Here is a 15,950-nt window from a genome sequence, read left to right as displayed (position 1 = left end):
TCAAAAGTCAAACATTTTCAACATTAAAACTCAGAAATGTCCTAATCTTTTTGTACAAATTTTCTGAGATTAATTTAAAATTTGACTTTTGGCAGAAATTTCCTACTTCCTACTTTTTTCTCTTTACATGATTGTAGCTTTTGCACATTTGTTGTATTTAAAAAAAGTCTTATAGGTTTGACTTTTCTTTTTTTTTTGGCTTGATTGACTATTTTCAGTAACGACAGAATTTTGGTCACTTTCTTTAAAAACTTGCCATATTTAGCAAAGAAAAGCTAATTTGTTTTTTCAGGAAAGGTCTCTGGATAAATGTAGATTTACGTTCTCTTTTAAAGTATTCATCTATAGCAAGATGAATACTTTGTCAGAAAATTATGTTGGTAATTATTTAACCTGTATTAAAAACTTGCATCACTTTTGAATTGCAGTTTGAGGGGGCCGCACCAAATCAGTCCAAGGGCCACTAAAGGCCCCCGGGCCACACTTTGGACACCCCTGACTGGGTCTCTTCTGTACTGATGTAAAATAAAAACTAGTTATTAAAACTTCTGCATTTCATGTTGAAGTTTTCAGATCTGACCAGCAAATGCAAACTCCGACTCTTTAGCGCCCTCTGCTGGTGTGTGACCCATGAGGGCGTTTTGAGGCTTTATTACATTTTTAAAATGAGTTTTTCTTCTAATTTCTTGTACAGATATCTTGGTACATTTGAAATAAGACAAAACTAACTTTCAGCAAGACATAAGAGTTTGATATCAGTCAATAAATGCTTTAAATTAATGAAAAAGTTCTAGTTCCACTGGCATAACGAAACATTTTTCCGATGTTGGTTACCTGTAAGTTAGTTTTGTCTTATTTCAGTTGTACTAAGATATTTACACTAGAAACTAGAACAAAACTTGGTAAAATTTGTGTTTTCCCCCCCAAATATTTGATACCATTTTAGTTTGATTTACAGAATCAGCAACTCTCAGGTAGTCTGAGCTGTTTTCGTTCTATGTAAGTAAATACAAGTAATAACATTTCCTTCCAGTTGTTTGTGAACAAAATGTTAAACATCACCCTGACTTTACTAAGTGTAAAGCATAATATAGCTAAAAGTTAATTTCTATTAGTAATTCAGTTTAACAAAGTATATTTCATGTATTTATCATCATAGAAATTAGAATGTTAAAGAGAGTTTTTTTGTCCAAGTGTATGAATGGAAAGTTGAGTGGAAGGAAAAGGTGCACAAATATAAAGGAGTACTTTGATGGAGTTTTGGCTCAATTCTTTGATTTATTATTTATTTTGAAAATAAAAACCAAGTATTTTTTATTAAAATGCGTCGAACTTGTTTGTAACGGGCAAAATGTGAGAATGTGATTGTGAAGGCAGTGACGGGCGGCAGCAGGTGATTTTTCTTTAAGAGGTCCGCAGCCTCGCGGTGTAACCGGGGTTCTCGTCCCCGGCTGGGATTGGCTGGCAGCAGAGGAGGGTGTTCAGCAGCGCTGCGTGCCTCCAGGCCTGCAGAAAGAAGATCCGCAGCAGCGCTGCCTGTTTGTCCGCAGATTCCTAAAAACCCAACAGACTCCGCTTGTTGTTGCTAAAAACCCGCCACCATGTCCATGTTCTCGGTCGTTCGGAAGCAGATGAAGAGTCACCCCTCTGTAAGTCTCAAATCCTGTATTTAAATTTTTTTTCTGTGCTAATTATCTTTATTTGACATTGAAAGTGCGCGCTGAGGGGGAGGCGCGCTCCCGATTTCTGAAACATTCCGTAAATTACAAAGAAAAGGGCGATGACTTATTAAATACTATTATAAAAATAAAAATGTATCCACATTATTGGGATCTGAACGCAAATATTTGGGAGGTTTTTCCCTCCCAATAACCTTAAATTATTGGGTTACCTTAAATTTAGGTCTAATCCTAAAATTAGACCTAAATGGCTTATTTTTATATATACAAAAACCACCAAGAAATGAAAAGAATGGATGATTAAAACACGACTGCACCTAAATTGGGTTAATTTCTTTTGTAAAAGCAAATGAATTGCGCTGATTTGCACTTCACACTCAGGAGCCACATCTGCCAGATTTATTCTGGATTTCCCAGCCGGAAAAGATCCAGATGAGGGGATTTATACCGCAGCCATGCATGGTGGTCGCAAAAGCACGTATGATATCCATACAGGCCTGACTGAAGTCTATTTTTCCAAGGACGACGGGGTGAAACAGTCTGCTTTACGGCAGACACCATATAAATAGACCACTGATATGTTTATGTCCTCTGCTGGTCGGTGACTCATTTGCCAGTTTATTTAGCTGGTGGGGGCATTTTGTCGTGAAAAGTTTGATTATCACACCAAATCTCCAACCTGAAAATAAAATTCAATCAACCTCAGAAGAATACCCCCCCCCCCCCAAAATTAATGGATAAATGATTTCAAAACCCCTTATTCCACCCACTTCAACTGATTAAGATATTTTGTTTTTGTGAACCTTTTGATATAATTTCAATAACTTTTTGGATTCACGCAGTGAATGTCGTCAACCTAAAAATAAAACTCAGCCCTCTATTTGCATATCTTAGCTAAACAGCGACATTAGCGATTAATTATGGAAATAAATTAGGTTTATTTAACGATAATTCGAAAAATGTACGTTTTTCGAAACGCTGATTTCGAAAAAGGGAATGTTTATAAAAAGAGGTGGTTTTCCGGCTGAATCAAAAGAAGTGTCTTTTTTCCGCATCACACGAGTCATGTGATCAACAACCGGATGTTGCTACTGGCGGAAATGACGAAGACTACAGGAAGTGTTAGGAGGATGATTGCTGAGCACGTTTTTTAATGTCTTATAGCGTGAACAAACTTACTTTAACTGTATTATTTATTTAATAGAAACACTGCAATTGCAAAATTGTGGGGTTTTTTTTTACGTTAGTGGAATATCAACAACGTTTTGTGCACATTTGTAATAGAAACAGCTTATAACAGGGAGCAACTACATACTTTGTTTTCAATGGGACAGGAATCACTTATATTCACAGTTTATTTGTACTAAGAAAAAGGTTTGCCTTTTCTTCCAGGGAAAGTATCTAGGCGTGGCTAAAATATTGTAAAAGCTTTGTTGGATGAAACCAAACAATCTTTGGGCTGAAATGTCAATGTCAAATTTATTTATATAGCACTTTACAACAAGTATAAAACTGCACCAAAGTGCTGTACAAAAACAACAACACAAATGACAAAACAGAACACAAAACAATATGTCAATTAAATGCCAAAGAGTAAAAATGAGTTTTAAGAAGCGATTTAAAATGATCCAGGCTGTGGGCAGATCTAATCTGGAAAGGTAAGTTATTCCATAAAACAGGAGCAGCAACAGAAAAAGCTCGATCTCCTTTCTTCTTAAGTCGAGTTCGAGGAACTGTAAGTAATAACTGATTATTTGATCGTAAAGTTCTGGACACAGACTGGAAATTTAAAAGGTCCCGAAAATAAGGGGGGGCTAACCCATTTAAAACTTTAAAAGTTAACAAAAGAATCTTAAAATCTATTCGATAAAAGACAGGCAGCCAGTGTAAAGATGCCAGAGTTGGCCTTATATGGTCATGCTTCCTGGTTCTTGTGAGAAGCCGTGCTGCTGAATTCTGGATCATTTGAAGTCGCTGAATCTGCGAAATTGCCACTGGCACCGTTGGGTTGCTGGTTTGAATCCCTGATCCGTTGTATAAATGTATAAATTACTAAATGTAGATTAAAGGGCTTTGGAGTCCTCTGACTTGGTAAAACATTATACAAGTAAAAGCCATTAACCATTTCTTCAATTTTAGAAATGAAGAAAATCTGGGATTTTCAATGCTTTTTTAAGTTTAATTGTACAGGTCGTATGTAATATTAATGGTGGAAATTTTTTTTATTGTTTTGCATCACATAAAGACTATATAGATATAGTCTTCACATATATGTGAAATAACATGGGTTTATGTTATTATCTGTTATTCAATGTAATAAAGCTTTATTATCATATTATCTGCTTATGTTTGTTTGTTTCCTACAGCTGATTCCCCTCTTCATCTTCATCGGTGGCGGAACGACGATGAGCATGTTGTACTTGGCCAGACTGGCTCTGAAGAATCCCGACGTCTCGTAAGTATCTCTGCACTGCAAAAACACAAAACTTACCAAGTTTTTAGTTTAGTTTCTTATGCAAATATCTTAGTAGACTTGAAATAGGACAAAATTAACTTACAAATAGCTTTATTTTTTTTACAAAATAGAGGAGCTTGGTGTAAGTCAATAATTCCCTAAAATTCATGAAAAAGTGCTAGTTAAAGTTTAAAAAGAATATTAAAAATCTGTAATAAATAATGAAATAACATTGAATTGATTGGATGGCCAATTATATATGGTTTGTTTTTGACTTATTTTTGAAAGTGTTGAGGCTGTGGATTTGTATTTTTGTGTTTTGATATGGTTTGTATGTTTTGCGGTATTTTGAAATGTCTTTCTTGTGGTTTTATTGTAATGTTTGTGCTGTGAAGCCCAGGAAGAATCGTCTCTAAACTGCAAAAACACTAAATCTTACCAAGTAGTTTTGGCCTAGTTTCTAGTGTAATTATCTTAGTATTCTTGAAATAAAAAAACAAACTTACAAATAACTTTTCCACAAGATATAGCAGCTTGTTTAAGTAAATAATTCCTTAATATTGATAAAAATTACTTGTTCTATTGGCAGATTATTTCACTCATAACAAGACATTTTTCCAGGTTATAAGTATAATTAGCACTTTTTCATTCATATTAAGGAATTATTGACATGAAACAAGTTCTGAAAAGTTAGATGTAAGTTAGTTTTGTCTTAATTCAAGTGTAAAAAAAATATTTCCACTGGAAAAATACTTGGTAATTTCATATTTATGCATTAAAGATTACCTGGAAAACAGCATAAATACAAATCTTACCAAGTTTTTTGATCTAGTTTCTAGTGCAAATATATTAGTAGTGCAAAGATATGGAGGCTTGTTTTAACTAAATATTTCTTTAAAATTGATGACAAAATACTAAATCCACTGGCAGATTATTTCATGTATAACAAGACATTTTAAAACTTATTAGTTGAAAGTTTTACTTAAAACAAGCTCCTATATCCTCCTGAAAAGTTACTTGTAAGTTAGTTTTGTCTTATTTCAATAGACGAGATGAAAATACTTGGTAAATATTTTGTGTTTTTGCAGTGTAACACCATATAAAGTGTGTCTTTAAGATTTTTTTGTTCTGTAAATCATCATATTTTAACCTCTAATATGTAATCTTCAGGTGGGATCGCACAAACAACCCAGAGCCCTGGAACAAGCTGGAGCCCAATCAGCAGTACAAAGTAAGACATTAAAATAAAACACATGCTTGTTAATAGCTCTTATTTCTTCATATCAGGTTAAAGCACAACTTGTGCTCTTATCATGCGTCAAAGTCCATGTTGCCTTCCTCACCCTGACTGTGTCCTTTCACGTCTCTTTTTCTCACTCTTCCAGTTTTTCAGAGTCAACATGGATTACTCCAAACTGAAGAAGGACCGGCCAGATTTCTAGGTCCTTTCACAACCGGGGTGCCGAGTTTATGCACTTTTTTGTTTTGCCAAAGTACAAGTTGAATGTTGGTCATTGAACAGTTGATTATCAGGAAAGGGATCATAAACCTATACAAGTTTGAATAAAAGCAGGCTACCACCTGTTTTCTATTGAGAAATTCTGTTTTTTTCTTTTATGTGTTGTAAATTATTAAAACAATTAAAATGATTAACTTCACTGGTATGTTTTTTTTTTTTACATAACCAAAGGTTTTATAATCACAGCTGTAGTCGGGGCGACTATTCAAACTTTTACTTGAATCCTCAATTAGTTTTTCTCCGACAGAAAACGTCACGGTCAGTTTGTCTTGCATTTTGTGGTAAATAATTATCTAATCAAGATTAAAAATAAGTCCCTCCCCAAAGCAAGTTTATTTGAAAACATGCCTCTGCTGAATCACAAAAGGCAACGGATCAGAGATATTAGACTCTTCTTGTTTTTTGTTTACTTGCATCCTTTTTACATTATTTCTTCCTTCAAATGTGTTAAATTGCATTTGCTTCAGCAAAACCTTTGAACTATAACTGCAGCTCTTAGTAAATCACATAGAATTGGACAGATTTTGTCATTAAAAATTCCCATCTAATCATTAAAGGCTAACAATATTGACATCACTTGGTTTTTACTTAACATTAAGGTTGAGTATTTAACCCTGGAGCTGTTTCTTCTCCAAGTTAAAATGTCACTGCTTCTGCTTTCACACTAATATTTACATTTCAGCAGTGAGCACTACAGCATTGCCAGCCCAGTGGAAGCTGTGACTTTTAAAGCAAACTTTGACCTGTCAGAAGCAGAGGATTTCTATTACTAGTATAAAACACTATCAGTAGTAAACAGGAAACTGAACCCGCCTGGAAGGCTTGCAGGAGTTGGGAAATATCACTCAAAAGTGGAGCAAGGAGCAACTGGACGTGAAGCAAGATGTGACTGTTATACGAAAAACAAACTATGAGACAGAGCTTCATCTCCTATCTACAGCAAAATTTACCTCTGCTGAAAAACTGCAGGGTTGCAAAGAAAGAAAAATAAAACACAGTTCTTGAGCTCAAATAGAGCTTTGGCTCTTTTGTCATATCATATTTTTTATTTTATTTTACCTGGAGTCATTGACTCTGTGTGGATAAGTAGGTGTACACAATGGACCTCCCACACAGATTAATAAAAATTTATTTTACATGAGGAATGGAGACTACTATAATGCAACACAAATACAATTAAAAACAAACAAGTTCAATTAAATTACATTGAACTTTATGTTGTAGGTTTAATAACTAATTTTAATGAGGAATAATTGAAAAGTAGTAGTAGTCTCATTAGAATAGATTTCTGCCGTGACGAATATGCAAGAGAAAAACAAAAAGCTGCATTTTTCAGTTCAGTATTCAGCCGCTAGAGGGCAGCAACACACCAATCGAAGCACGCCACGTTGAAGAAGAAGAAGCACGGTAAAACTTTCTTATCGCGAGACTTCGCTCAAATATAGCGCGGGACCGTTGGTAAAAACATTGATGTTGAACCATAAAACAGTTATACGAATATCATGGTAATTTAGAGTCGAGCGACAGTAATTTACGCCGTTTTTGGCTCTCTTTGGTTGGTAAAACTTCGCGCTGTTGTGACAGTTTGTCTGTAGCTTCAGCTTCTTGTCAGACGGAGTTTCTCTGAGGTTTGTTGCTGGTTTTAGCTCGGCAGGCTAATGGATTCCACGGAGGATTTATCCCCTCGAACTCTCCTCAAGCAAATTCTGATCACCGAGCCGCCCAGGACTCCGGTCGGCAGCAGGTACTGTCTTCTCTTTCAGGGAGAAATAGTGTTTGTTTTTTTAATACATAGTTTCAAAGTATAAATGACAAACCCCGTCACAACACCCTGCCTTCTAAACAAATGACCACAATTATTGACACTCCTATTATTGTTACTATGTCCTTTTATTTGGACCCTTTTTTAGCCAGGAAAGCGTTGTACTATAATTTTTTTCTTTTCTCCAGCTTGGACATAGATTTTTACGGAGCCCCTAAGGGGACATGGAGAAAAAAAAAAAGGAAAGAAATCTCGACTTATTATCGCGAGATCCTGACTTATTATCGCGAGATCCCGACTTATTATCTCGAGATCCCGACTTATTATCTCGAGATCCCGAGAAACTAAGTCAAGATCTCGAGATCCCGACTTATTATCTCGAGATCCCGACTTATTATCTCGAGATCCCGAGAAACTAAGTCAAGATCTCGAGATCCCGACTTATTATCTCGAGATCTCGAGATCCCGACTTATTTTCTCGGGATCTCGAGATAATAAGTCGCGATCTCGAGATAATAAGTCGGGATCTCGCAATAATAAGTCGGGATCTCGCGATAATAAGTCGGGATCTCGAGATCTCGACTTAGTTTCTCGGGATCTCGCGATAATAAGTCGGGATTTCTTTCCTTTTTTTTTTTCTCCATGTCCCCTTAGGGGCTCCGTAGATTTTCTGTATAGATTAAGTAGTAAAAACATAGATTTATGTATGTTCCTGTGTATATTTGGACAATTATCTTTGATAAATACGACCTATTTTCACTTCTCTAACAAACGCCATAAGCTTGTAATAAACCCTTTTGGTATTTTACCGAGTCTTTAAATTTAAGAGTCAGTATAGACTTTATCACAGTGTTTTCTCATTTGTTGAAAAAAGTCTGACAACAATGTACATTTACTGCACAAGAAATTGTCCCAGAAGTTTCTGCGATAAACGATAACTTTGTTTTGAGACCATTTTCAAGTATTATTAAGGAAATTGCATAATAACGCAAGAACACATTCTCAAAACATCAATAAGCTTTAAATTGTAATAAATTTGAAGTATCCAAAATAAACAAAACAACAGAAACAGCAAATAAAATGAATTATAAAGTCTCTGTAAACAAATTGTCCCTTAAACCCCTCTCCCCCAAAAAACAAAAAAAACGGCTGGTTGAGACCAAAGCAGCAGACTGAAGACTTTTGTCTTCCAGTTTTTGGTAGAAAAACAGAGAAAAATTATTCATTTTACAAATAGAATTCTTGAGTTTGTTTTTAATTTATTATGTGGTTAATTTATTTATTGCTTATTGTGACAGACATGTTGTGTAAAAAGACACTTTGACTTTAAGATGTTACTCTTTGCTGCAATTTGCTAAGAGTTTTGTTTGTTTTGTATCCATATCCAGTCTTATAAAGATATAATAGAAATAGATGCGTTAGTTGTGTTAATAAATGGGAAGTTGTAATGTATACGGCAGTGCCTATACATTTATATTACAGACTGTCAGTGAACGCACCAAGAAAAAGACTCTGTATGCAAGTGCGCATGTTGTGGAGAGCAGACAACATCCAGAGACAGATTGTATCCATGTATTGTTGTATGAAAAGCATTTCTTATATCTTGACTAGTAAAGTGACATTGACTCCAATCCAGTGTATTTATTTATGAGTGTGCAAACATCTCAGAAGTCATTTAAATTTAAGAATTGAAAGGTGCAAAAATAGCAATTTTGATTGAAAACAGATAATTTTCTTCTTCTCTGTCTGCATGTCAGTGAGCCCCACGCAGCAGGTAGCAGCGAGCTGCGGCGCAGCAGTAGGCGCAGCAAGAGAGATGCTGAGCCCCAAACGCCACAAAACATCCTGCGACGCAGCCTGAGGAACAAAATCCAGGAGGTGAGAAGAACAGAAACGACTCGGCTGTGTAAGGTGCCGTCAGTTTAACCCTCTAAATCTAACTGTGTTTTTGTTTTCAGAATATAACCAGGAAATCCCTGCCTCTCAAGCGAAGAACCGCCTCCGCTCTGCTCAGACAGCAAGCTCCCTCCTCCTCCATGATGTTTGACGATGGAGAATCTCCCAGGCATTTACTCAGGAAGATCCTGCAGACAGGTGAGTGGATTTATCCACCTCTCTGGTTCTCAGTGAGGCTGTTGTTTTTGTTTTCCTCTTTACATCCATGTCATTTGGTTCTGCTTTTCAGAGCCTGTGAAGTCCCCAGTGGTTCATGACAAAGTCGCCCCTGCAGAGCTGCAGCCTCCTTCAGAAGACAATACAGCTACTAGAAGTCACTCTAGGTGTTTTCAAGATGACTGTTTGGTGTAAAATCTAACATTTTTCTGTTTCTCAGCACCTTTATGTTGACTGTTTGTACATTTATGTGTTTATTTTTGTGTCCAGTTTTGACCTGTCGGATCTGGATCTGCCGGATGTGACAATGGGGAACACTGTGAGCGCCGCTAAGGGCCTGAGCAGGAAGAGACCGCGTCAGAGCCTCAACGTCACCGCTTTTGAAAAACGACTTAAAGGTGAAAACAGTAAAGTTAAACTTTATTTATTCATTTTTCTGTGAAAGATTGTAAACATTTTTACTTTTGACCCCGTGCTGATACAGACTCTAGAGTTAACAGAGTTATATTTATGTGTTTTGGGGATTTTTATTCTTATAGATGCTGAAGAAGAACCAGAAAATTCAATAGGTGATCATTCATCTCTTTCCCTGTCGAGGTAAAGTTTAAAAAAAAAAACAACAACTTCCAAGTGAAATACCTGTATTTATTTAGTATAAAATGATCTGCATGTTCCTTCTGCCTCTCAGCTCCTCCTCCCTGAGTCTGAAAACCCCGTTTGTTGACGTTCACACTGAGAAGAGAGGCCTTCAGAGACGAGTTTCAAACCGCAGAAAGATCACAGAGGAAGAGTTCAGTGCTGCCCTCAGCAGGCAGCAGATGGGAGGTGATTCTGTCTTTTCACTGCAACCTAAAGCTTCTGTTTATTTCATTTTTCTGATTCTTTCCAGCAAAACTGTCAAACTTGAGGCCCGGGGACCAAATCTGGTCCGCCGTAGCTTTTTTTTTTTTTTTTTTGCATCTCTACACTTAATACAATAACTTTCCTTTTTATTTCGGCTCTTTTTGTGTTCCAGATGTGAGCCGTGAGGCACTGCAGGGGCGAGAGGTTAGTGGCGAAGACACAAACCTGGCGGGAATCACGTTGGGTCTGAGCAAACTGAGCGAGCCTGACGTCACGGTCGACATCGTGAACTGCCAGACGGCTCTGTACGACCAGCATGACGCCATGACCTCCAACTTCTCCATCAAACCCACCGTCATGGCGACTCAGCTCCAGAGAGACATACAGGAGGAGGAGCGCAGGGAGGAGGAGAGGCAGAAATCAGCTGAAGAAGTTGTGACCAACATGGAGGAAGATGAAGGCAAAGAAAATGTTGATAAAACACAAGATGTTTCATTAAAACCTGAGGAAAAGGACGATGCAGTTGGATTCCAGACTTTTGATCTGGATGATGGAGTTGAGGCTGCAGCCGACTCTCAGTCTGAAGACGTCGAAGGAGGCTCTGAGGAAGAGGAGGCCGCAGTGGGTTCTCAAGCTGAGGAGGAAGGTGTGGAGCAATCCCCAACTCAGGAAGAGACTGCAGCCGATTTTCAGTCTGAAGACGTCGAAGGACGTTCTGAAGAAGAGGAGGCTGGAGCTGAGGAGGATGAAGGTGAGGAGCAATCCCCAACTCAGGAAGAGACTGCAGCCGATTCCCAGTCTGAGGAAGAGGAGGCTGCAGCTGAGGAGGATGAAGGTGAGGAGCAATCCCCAACTCAGGAAGAGACTGCAGCCGATTCTCAGTCTGAGGAAGAGGAGGCTGCAGCGAGCTCTCAAGCCGAGGATAAAGATGTGGAGCAATCTCAGACTGAGGAAGAGGACGGTCCTCCTGAAAACGCTGCAGCAGCTTCTCCATCTGAGGAAGAGGAGGCGGCGGCTGGATCTCATCCTGAGGATGAAGGTGGATCAGAAGAAGTTTATCAACTCCAACGTGACGACGAGGAAAAGTCGGACGGAGCCGATCGTCAGACTGACGAAGACGATAGTGATGAAGAGAGGAATCAGGAGGAAGAGCGACACATCAGTCGCAGGGCTTTTCGCTCAGAGGGCGGCCTTGTCCTGCCCGTCGTCACGGCGACAGAAGGTACAGCTACTCATCTATTGGTGTCATCTGTAACCTTTACAACCCAAACTCAAATTCTTACCCAAGTTATCAATTTGAGTTTATCTAAAGTTGATTGATATTATCGATCGAATAATGATTTATCGATAGGCGGCCATTTTCTTAAAAACCTCTGGTATCAACAGGCATGACTGTCTTTCCTAAATCTTTCTTAGTATACTTAATTTAACATTATTTTGTGTCCGCTGTATTAAATACTGACTGAATAAACTGAAAATTTTGTTGTTTTCACGTTATTAAACTTAAACATATTTATAAAATAACTAAACAGGAACCTCTTAGGCTGCTAAATAGAAAAATTAAATATGTTAAACATTAAATCCCCCATTAACAGAGATACGGTCACCAAAGTGGCCTGTGGCTGCTGTAGAAGGAATGTTGATGCAAGTAATGGGGAAAAGTTTTAACCTTAGATAACCATTAGGCTACTTTTACTGTTGGATCCTCCTTTTCCCTTCGTAGCACCTCGGTCATTTTTCAATAAGTAATTGACGCAGCTCGGCTAAATGAGCGCTATTAAGGTGAAAACTAAAGGATTTTGTGGAGTGATTATATTCCATAACAACTCAAGGAGTTTGTTGAGTGTTTTTATTTCAAAGCCGACCCGTAGAAACTATATTTTGCATCCCGTACCGGACTCTGGACCGTTACTGTTTACCGTTCCCTTATGGGCGCCATCTTTGATTCTGTACCAGCGGCGCCCTCTGCCGGATGGCGGCCAAACTACAACACTAAAAGAAGGTCAAAGCGGACGTTATTATTCAAAAGATTGGAACTAATTTTAATCTAATAAACCATTAATTGAGAATTAGTCGTATTGCTACATAACTTTATGAAAACAGTTTTTAGAACAGGTACTTATGGATCTGGATGAAAAGAGATGAAGAAAGGGGAATCAAATGTGTTTTTCTTTTTAAAAACCAAATTCCTGCTGTTTTATTTTTACAGCTCACTCATTCATGAAGTCCAAAAGCTACAGTGCTCTGGGTTTGAACACCAGTTTGGAAAGAATTCAGAATCAGACTGGAAAACCAGACTGGACTAAACCTTCGCTCCAACATCTGGACGAAGATTTCTGGGATGAAAACGATCCTGCAGACAGAAAAAACGCCTCGTTCCACCTCCTCCATGTCAGCCATGATGCAGAGGTCAGCAGGCAGCAGGAAGATGTTGAAGCTGCTGCAGAGGAAGCCGGAGAACAGGAGGAAGAGTCGGATGAGGAGGAGGATGATAATGAAGGTGAAGGCTCGTACCTTTTAGTTTGTGTGAATCTTCATACTTAAAAAGTGATCATAATTTGGATTCTTTAAAATCCAGATTTCCTAGGCAAGACGCCAGCTTTTGTCAGAGAGAAAATAAAGTTTTTTACCTCCAGTCCTCCAGCATTGCCTTCAGTTTCTAAAAATCTCCCAGCAAGGCAAGTTGCATTTCTTTCTGCAGCGTTGAACAAGCTTTCCCCGGTGAAATCTACCGTTTCTCCTACTTACTGCTTGTTTTTTATCCTTGCAGTAGTGCAAGCAAAGCTTTACCTGCAGCTAAACCAAAGCAGGCGAGACGGCGGCGAACTGGGCTGTCCAGGAGGAAAACAGTCCTACCAAAGACCTACCTGATGAGTGTCTTCAAGCACTTCGCCAAAACAAAAGTCTCTGCAGATGTCTTCCCCGTCCTAAATGAGATGTAACAAAATTATACTTGTTTTGTTTTTCCCCCCCCAAAAAAAATCAGCGACTTAATTCTGAAAAGCAATTTTTTTTACTCCCGTTCTTTGTTGGACTTTGGTTCTGCAGAAATAACCACAAACAGTTTTTACTTTTGTAATCGATGCTTATTGACTTTGTGGCAGAATGGATAAGTTCTTCGACCGTGTTGCTGAGGACCTGGAGACGTACGCGGCCCACGCAAACAGAAAAACTATCAAAGTGGAAGATGTTAAGCTTCTGTTGAGACGGTATGTTTGATTTTACCGCACGTGTCAAACTCAAGGCCCAGGGGCCAAATCTGGCCCGCCGTAGCTTTTTATGTGGCCCTAGCCTTCAAATTACACCAATAAGTTCCTCCAGTTTTTTACAAATCTGCAAAATTCACACAAAATCAACAGATTCCCCACATTTTTTCAGATTTTACTGTAATTTTTTCTCAAAATTGGCCAAAAACATTGGGTTTAAGTGACTGCTGCCTCCCTTTGTAATAGTCCGTGATCGATATGGTGATTAATTAAAGAAAGAAGTCACATTTAACGTCGTACATTAGCACAAGTATTGTAAAAATTCCTTACAACTATTTCTAAATTAGCACCATGAGATCCTTGATTTTGATTGCAAAAGAACACAAAAATAATCACAAAATCCTGGTGAAAAGATGTTTTAATATTATTTTAAGAAACAATCACCGAATGCTGAAACAAGCAGCTGTTTTCTGACATTTCAACAGCTTAATGGGTTTTATCAACACATTCTGGCCCTTTAAGAACATTCAGATTTTTTATTTGGCCCAAAATTAAAATGAATTTGATGCTCCTGGTTTAGTCGTCATTAATTTTTCTAATTATGAAGGAACGTGAGATTAACCCCTTGGTTTATTCAAAGCCTGATTAGTCGCTATGGTAACAGGATTTAGTGTACTGTTCCAGTGCAGATTATGTTCAGTTTTTAACGTTAATTTACGGGTTTTCTTATATTTTTAGACGTAAAAAAATCAGATTTTTCATATTCAGTCAGATTTCCTCATGTTGATTCCAGAGATTATAGTTGGAGACGCGCCGATCAGCTACTGCAGGCTGATACTAGTTACCGGTTCTACTGGTTCACTATGCGGCTAAATGTAACACATTAAACAACTTCCTGATGGAGGCAACAGTTTTAAAAATGAAGGTTGTGCTTTATTCTGTCAATTTATTTATCAAAATATATCTGATTTTCACCAAACCTTAATGGATTATATGCTGCTTGCTGTGTTCACAAAACATGTTTTTCTGTTTTTCCCCTAAGAATCGGGGAGAATCATCCAGTTTTTATAAGTTTTAGATTGTTTTTTGATCTGATTTGACATAAAATATAACCACCATCTTTAAAGGTATCCTGACATATTCGATAAATTAGAATATTATTGAAATCATTCAGTGAAAACATAATGTAGATTAGTTATACTCAGATGGATGTGTGAAAACCTTTATTTCTGTCATGATGATTTTCCATTTATAGTGAATAAAAACTTTACATTTAAAAGCAGAGTGTTGCATTAAACCAGTGTTTCTAAACCCTTCTTTTACTAGATAAAATTTTCCACCACAATCCCCTGTTTTGATAATAAAATATGCAATATTTTTATATTAATCCCATCAAATTTTATTTAATCTTTTTTTCTTGATGATTTCTTCTGACCGTCCATTTCTTGGTTGGAAAATAAAATTTTCCAGACTGAAAAGCTCAGTCCTACATGGTTGAGTTTTACGTTTGTGCTTAAGAAAAGGCCAGGGAACCCAACATTTATGAATTGATTCTTTATAAACATTCACAGTTTGCATGCATTACTCTCAGTTTTTAACTCATGTTTGTTGTTTTTTTCTTGCATTCTGCAGGCAGGGATACATAAACGACAAGGTGCCAGTGGAGGTTCTCATTGAAAAGTATCTGCGCATGGACCAGCGAAAGATCCTAATCCCCATCGCAACCAGTGGAAACGTTGTGATCCCTAAAATACAGAAGTGAATACTTTTAAAGCACCTTTTTTTTCTATTTATCTCTTTGTTAATAAATGTGATTTCTATATGGAACTGTTAATCATAGCACAAAGGTTTTTGTACATATGTAAATGTTCCTGAAAAAATATTCTTTCCATCATTGTATTGTTTTTTTCTCTTCTGTATATGTAAATGTTGAGAGGGTTGTGCTTTAAGTGGGATTGTATGAATATTTTTTTTTCATTTTATTATCTTTTCTGATTGAAAACAAAAATGGGAATAGTTTCAACCATTAATAAAGATTTACCTGCATGACAGAAATCATTTTAGACTTTAAATTATTTAACCTGCTAGGTATTATGAAGCAGCTGTAGCTGAACTAAAAACTGGTTTTAATTTTTTTGGGTTTTTATTTGGGGGGATTTTAGGTTGAAAGTTGTCAGATTTCTTCACTATCCACTAGATGGCGCAAATCACCTGAACTAGTCCAGCTCAACATCTTTCTTCTCTTCAATTAAAGGAACTGAAACCAAGTCCCAAAACTACTGTATACTTGTCCATTTGTTTTATTGCATGTTGAAGTCCAATTGGAAATGCTGTCTGCTAAATAATGTGCAATATGTCCATGGATGCTCACTGA

The 15,950-nt window shown here is 37.4% G+C and overlaps 2 protein-coding genes across 2 annotated transcripts; both read left to right on the top strand.

The window, feature by feature from the left end:
* The first annotated feature begins 1,470 nt into the window (after positions 1 to 1,470).
* LOC106925976 (cytochrome c oxidase subunit FA4-like) lies at positions 1,471 to 5,783 on the top strand. The gene is made up of 4 exons (XM_015000574.2): positions 1,471 to 1,649; positions 4,046 to 4,134; positions 5,305 to 5,365; positions 5,520 to 5,783. Exons 1-4 carry the CDS (start codon positions 1,602 to 1,604, stop codon positions 5,574 to 5,576), a joined length of 255 nt encoding a protein of 84 aa, XP_014856060.2. The 5' UTR covers positions 1,471 to 1,601; the 3' UTR covers positions 5,577 to 5,783.
* Positions 5,784 to 7,096: 1,313 nt separating this feature from the next.
* On the top strand, positions 7,097 to 15,631 carry cenpt (centromere protein T). The gene is made up of 13 exons (XM_015000576.2): positions 7,097 to 7,397; positions 9,173 to 9,293; positions 9,374 to 9,509; positions 9,601 to 9,694; positions 9,798 to 9,925; positions 10,067 to 10,124; positions 10,216 to 10,352; positions 10,543 to 11,592; positions 12,580 to 12,870; positions 12,949 to 13,048; positions 13,141 to 13,308; positions 13,475 to 13,579; positions 15,209 to 15,631. Exons 1-13 carry the CDS (start codon positions 7,312 to 7,314, stop codon positions 15,336 to 15,338), a joined length of 2,604 nt encoding a protein of 867 aa, XP_014856062.2. The 5' UTR covers positions 7,097 to 7,311; the 3' UTR covers positions 15,339 to 15,631.
* Positions 15,632 to 15,950: the final 319 nt, after the last annotated feature.

This window comes from Poecilia mexicana, unplaced genomic scaffold, assembly GCF_051168715.1.
Source record: "Poecilia mexicana isolate PSO_F unplaced genomic scaffold, ASM5116871v1 scaffold_19, whole genome shotgun sequence".
NCBI lineage: Eukaryota > Metazoa > Chordata > Actinopteri > Cyprinodontiformes > Poeciliidae > Poecilia > Poecilia mexicana.
The sequence above is the reverse complement of the archived record's forward strand: the minus strand, read 5'-3'. Positions and strand labels throughout refer to the sequence as shown.